This window comes from Chaetodon trifascialis, chromosome 19 (assembly GCF_039877785.1).
Source record: "Chaetodon trifascialis isolate fChaTrf1 chromosome 19, fChaTrf1.hap1, whole genome shotgun sequence".
In the NCBI taxonomy this organism is placed as follows: Eukaryota; Metazoa; Chordata; class Actinopteri; order Chaetodontiformes; family Chaetodontidae; genus Chaetodon; species Chaetodon trifascialis.
In genome coordinates, this window is record NC_092074.1 from 17,442,993 (window position 1) to 17,448,852 (window position 5,860).

At 45.0% G+C, this 5,860-nt stretch overlaps 1 protein-coding gene across 1 annotated transcript; it reads left to right on the forward strand.

The window, feature by feature from the left end:
* Positions 1-5,860, forward strand: slc35b2 (solute carrier family 35 member B2). Its single transcript, XM_070988189.1, has 4 exons — positions 1-241; positions 2,306-2,493; positions 2,606-2,766; positions 3,826-5,860. Exons 1-4 carry the CDS (start codon positions 222-224, stop codon positions 4,756-4,758), a joined length of 1,302 nt encoding a protein of 433 aa, XP_070844290.1. The 5' UTR covers positions 1-221; the 3' UTR covers positions 4,759-5,860.

Sequence of the window (5,860 nt, forward strand, 5' to 3'; positions counted from 1 at the left end):
AAATAGGAGGGGGCCTTTCCTGCTCAAGTAACACATCAGCCATTGAGGATAAGTTGAAGACATCAAAGCTATAGGCGGCTGCTCCGAAAGACGACAGTCCCTAATAATTACTATCTGGTTTCCTGTCGGACCTGTGCGGCTTCATGCTTCGTTTCAGCGGAGACGTTTGAGTCTTTCGGCGTGTGTGTTGCGCCAGGTGTCGGGCCAGAGAGTGTGGGAAAATGCCATCTTTTTCATGGAGGTAACGTTAGAAACCAAGAGGACCTAACTGAAAAATATGTCTTTGCTAAAGATGAGTTTTAGGTGTGGGCAAGCTCAGCTTTTCACTGTTCACTGATACACTTGTCGGCGTGTTATGGTGCCAGCTAACTATTAATTATCGTAATTCATAGTTACAGTGACTGTCAGTGTGTTTTTGAAGTCTGCAAACAACCTGCTGGCTAGCAAAACTGCACGGTTTGTGTGCAGGAACCGGTGTTACACTAAATTCTGTGACACGGACAGGACTTTCAGCTACCCAAAGTTAGCCTTATATTTCCACAACAAATTTGTTTCTTTAAAATACTAAATTCAGTGGTAAGAATACCAGCTAACTTTAGCCTAATTTAGCTTCCTCAAATGTGTTTATGCTAACGTCACCTTTCTGTTGCTTTGTTTTGAAATGGTTTGATAGATAGATTTTGGAGGGTCATAAATGCTTATAAATGTGACCCCGTAATTAGATATTAGACAAAGAGTTTGATAGCTGTGAAATTGATGTGTACGGGCCCGTCTGTAGAGCTCCAACACCTCTAAAGATGATGGGACACCATATTTGGTTATCGTTTATTAAGATACTATGTAATATGGTGTGATAGAAACATTGGCAGTGGCAATATGAAATTCCTGCACTATCACAGAATCTGATGGGTCACATAATTTGGTGCAGCACCAGTCTGGGGTTTTCCCTCTGCTCGGATGATGCTCTCTTTGAATGAGGGAATGCTGTGTTGTTTCTGCTTAAGTCCATGTTATCTTTTCACACTAGACACAAGCACCCAGTCTCTGCTCAGGTACATTTTGGCAGTGCTCTCTGTGCGTTGCCTGTGGTGCAGCGGCCTGTGGGTTGGCTGGCCAGCCAGTGCAACGCATTCCTCCATGTAATAAGCTGCTTGTTCAGAGCCCAGGTCTCGCTGCAGTGGGCTACTGCCTGGCCAGGCGACAGCAGAGTCCCACACAAAGAGGCTCTGTATGAGTCAGGCTCGCAGGCCCCATGGGAGGAGGTCCGGCCTCACTTTGATTCGGATGCACGTGCTGTGCCACGACAGCAAGGAGCACACCTTTTTATTGGAACATAGAGTTTCACCACAGGTGTGCTTGAGTCATCAATGTAATGCTGTTTGTGTGGTTGGGCAATGAAGCTCATCTCATTTCTTCATGACTAGTTTAGCAGGTTGTGGTTGTTTTACGTGATTCCTTAAATGGTGGACTGTATGCTCTCCATACCTTCCTCCAGCTACAGCCAGCTTGTGTTGCGTACGAAGATGGGTTCGCTCGCCATGGGTGACACTAAATCAGCTTGTGAAAACCCAGCCCCCAGGAGCAGGGCTGGGGTGTGAACCGATTTTAAGGCCGCCAGGGTTTTGTATTTTTCTGTGCTGACCACGTCACAGTCATTGGAAACGGAGCGGATGTAAAGTGATGAATACACTTTTCTAATCGTCAAAATTATTTCATCCCATTCATGTGTGTGGGGAGCCAACTGGAAGTCAGCCAGCTTAGACATGCCTATAGACAACTGGTTTGACTGGTGCGTAAGAACTCTGGGCCCAAAAATGCTGGTGTGAGGAAGCCCTCAGGGGCTCGAACAGTGATCTCTGTGGCTCTGGGGGGAGTTTTCTCAGGAAATAACCCTTGTGATGTCATCAGGGTTATGTCAGCTACAGCTGGTAGCCTTGGAGTAATTTTGACAGGAAGCCTGCATTACAAACTGGGGGAATTTAGGAAGTTGTAGGCATTTTCCAGGCATCTCATTAAAGAAGTTCTCAAGGTGCATTACGGGAATTGTGCGATCCAGTGCTTTTGACGCTTGACTCAAGCTAGGACTAAATGTTTGGATCTTTTGGCCTCTGCTGCTCTCATTTTCCTTTTTTAAATCCTTTTTTACATTACAGTCTCTCACTTGTATTGATCCATTCCCTCACTCCAGCAGACACACAATACCTTGCCTGTCAAATGTATATCGCTGCCGGATGAAGGATGATATTTCTTTCTGTTATGTACTTCACAACGTGACCTGATGTACCATACTGTTTTTACACCATAGGGTTTGGCCGGCACTTCTGTTGCTTCTCTTCCCTTCCACCGTTGCTGCCGAAGAGTCGTCACTACTGGAAGGCTGGCAAGATGTCTGGTTCTTCCGCTTCCTCGTCAACATGCTGGGTTACTCCACCATCATCATCCCGGGCTACCTCCTCATTAGCTACTTCAAGCGCGTCAATTACTTAGACACAGGTTTGGGGTTTTGAGATACTGACATGTAATTTGGAAATGCATGTCACTTAAAGAACACACCTTGATATCAAGGTCATTCATTTATTTGTGTGTATGTTTGCCTTTCTTTCAGGTAGCGGGATTTGCTTCCCTGTCATAAAGACCTGTGTGTTTGGCAGCGAGGCCAAAGCAGGCCTGCTGGATGACGTGCCAGTTGCCACCAGGAACGAGGGTGATTCAGGCTCATCACTCAGACAGGTCATCAAATTGATCTTTTGTGCTGCCGGACTTCAGGTGGGTATCCTCCCAGAAAGCACATTCATTGAATACATAAAGCTGGTGTTTTAATCCCTGTAGTAGCACTGTGTAATTTTGTTTCTGTTTGTGCAGCTTTACAGATGGTTGCTTTGTGTTTGCTTTACTCAAGTGTGGTTCCACTTACAGTGTGGTCTGTTTCAGTGTTGTTTGCATAAAGGGAGGCGCAGGTGAGAGATACTTATAGCAAACCACTTTCTGCTCCTGGTCTGCGTTGTGTTGTGTAGATATTGAGTGAGGCACACTCTGGAGATGTGGATCTGTGGATTTATTCTTCACAAGAAAAATAAAACAACAGGCATCATACACCCCAAGTCACCTGTGTGCCTCTCCGCAATACTAAAAAATAAAAAACACAAAACTCAAATGAAACAGAATACTGCATCACATAAAGCCCTCAACAAGTTATTGGTCACTAATAATCCCTCTTCTTCTTAGTGGCCATTAACTGACTGACTGACTGACTGTTTCCATCATGTATTTTTATACAGATTTTGAAATACTGCATGAGAAAAGGCTGATGGAAAAAGCAAAATTAAAAAAAAAAAACCCTTTCTTCAATTTCCCCAACGAGTTCTATGGTCACTTAAGGTGGTTTTTGTCTTTTTAAAAGTGTTAATGCGCTTCATGGGAGATGGAAACACCTTTTTCAGATAATTTAGAGGACTTTGGCGGTTGGCAAACAACTGGTTTTGTTTCCAGTTTGCAGCCCCTGCTCCTCCTTTTTTTTACAGCCATGTGTAATGTAGCACCACCAACTTCAGATGATACTACACTTTATGTAGCCCAGTTTATCCATTCCAAACCAGCTGATGGATGGAACTGTGCCTGATTCAAAATTCAACCATTCGCTTCAAATTCAGTTGACAGTTAGAGGGAAACAGAGCAGAAATACACAGAAGGAAGCTGAGCCACCCAAAGCAACAAAATAATTGAAGCCAAAGATCAAGAATCAACTTCATTTTTTAGCACAATTGCTTCTATTAGAAAAATACAAGTCTGCCCCTGAAAGGCTAAAGTCAGTTTTCTTATTCATAGGCATCGTACCTGACATGGGGAGTCCTGCAGGAGAGGGTAATGACTCGTTCATACGGAGCCACGACTCCAGAGGAGGAGGGTGAGAAATTCAAAGACTCTCAGTTCCTGGTCTTCATGAACCGTATCCTGGCTCTGACTGTGTCAGGCCTGTGGTGCCTCCTGTTCAAACAACCTCGCCACGGAGCACCTATGTACAAATACTCCTTCGCCTCGCTCTCCAACATCATGAGCAGCTGGTGCCAGTACGAGGCCCTCAAGTACATCAGCTTTCCCACTCAAGTCCTGGCCAAGGCCTCCAAAGTCATCCCTGTCATGCTCATGGGTAAGATTGTCTCCCACAAGAGCTACGAATACTGGGAGTACTTTACCGCCGTGCTGATCTCGGTGGGCGTCAGCATGTTCCTGCTGTCCAGCACGTCCAGCAAGCACCCATCCACCGTCACCACCTTCAGCGGGATCGTCATCCTCATCGGCTACATCGTCTTCGACAGCTTCACCTCCAACTGGCAGGACAACCTGTTCAAGCACAAGATGTCGTCGGTGCAGATGATGTTCGGGGTCAACCTGTTCTCCTGCCTCTTCACTGTCGGCTCGCTGCTGGAGCAGGGTGCCTTCTTCGACTCGCTGGCCTTCATGACTCGCCACTCCGAGTTTGCCTTTCACGCCGTGCTGCTGTCCGTGTGCTCGGCGTGCGGCCAGCTCTTCATCTTCTACACCATCAACCAGTTCGGCGCCGCGGTCTTCACCATCATCATGACCCTGCGGCAGGCCATCGCCATTCTCCTCTCTTGTTTCCTCTACGGTCACGCCATCACCATGGTAGGTGGCTTTGGTGTCGCCGTAGTTTTCTTGGCACTTTTCCTACGGGTGTACGCACGTAGCCGCATGAAGTCAGGCCGGCGGCCAGCACAGCAGCTCGGACAGAAGGTGTAGCACCAAGTCGCACCAAACTGGGACCTGAGACCACGTTTTCTGTGGTGCTTTTTTGTCAGTTTGTGTGTTTCTGTTGGGTTTGTTTGTTTGTTTCTTTTTGTACTGTTCTTTTCCATTTGATTTGATTTTTGTCAGCAGCGGTATAGAAAGGGATTCTGCAGTTTTGACTCTTACACCAAGATGCCCCTAAGGGGTCCATGTGATTTGTCAGGTCAGCAGTCACAGAAGTTTCGAGTGCCTGTAAGATAGTCTGATACACGGGTCCCAAACCATAAACTGTGCAAACTGCCTCCTCACCTCGTTCACAGTTTAACAGTATTGTTTCCTAAACCACCGTACATGGCTTGTAAGTTTCCTTGATCCCAAATATTTGAATAAGACTGTCACCTTCTGTAAAGACAACACTTTCTATCCGTTGAGGTATCTTTCAGTCACCATAGCCAGATGCTTATCTCACAGTTCTCCATGTTGGAGAGCAGGGGCCTTTTATGTGTCTTAATGTGGGAGTTTATCTTTTTAAAGCTGTAAACATAGCCTGAACCCATGGTGCATATTTTACTATTTAATTTTAGGTATATTAACATGTAACAGAGGCTACCATCTGTCATAGAGGGTGGTAAATGGTTTGTGAAATGAAGCGAGCACTACTTACAAATTGTATAATTTACAATCACTGAAGCAGATGCTGATGTTGGTACTTTTTGCACCGCATTATTTTAAGGGGTTATTTTTACCTTTTTTTTTTTTTGTCACAGACTTAATGGTTTTAATGGGCTAAAAATCTTGTAAATATTATCTCCATTGTTTATTTTCTGGCAACTTGTCTGTTGTGTACTTTTGTAAAAGGACTGCTTCATGTGTTTGACTATTACATGTGAGTGTTTGGAAGAGTTCTGAATGGATGATGATGATGATGATGATGATGATGATGATGCTCACTGCCATCATATGATGTGGAAATACTTTTGGCCCGGGGCGGGGTGGGGGGTTTGCAGAACAGAATGCATACAAGGGAAATGCAATGTTAATGGTACCTTGTTTTTATCATTCTACTATTTCCTCTGGTGGATTAATAATAAAACATATCAAATTAACTTGAAAC

Excerpts from the sequence above, each read along its gene's own strand:
- slc35b2 (XM_070988189.1), top strand. The coding sequence starts at position 222 with ATGCCATCTTTTTCATGGAG. Across the intron at positions 2,494-2,605 it reads CGTCAATTACTTAGACACAG|GTAGCGGGATTTGCTTCCCT; the intron begins GTTTGGGGTTTT and ends CCTTTCTTTCAG. Across the intron at positions 2,767-3,825 it reads TTTGTGCTGCCGGACTTCAG|GCATCGTACCTGACATGGGG; the intron begins GTGGGTATCCTC and ends TCTTATTCATAG.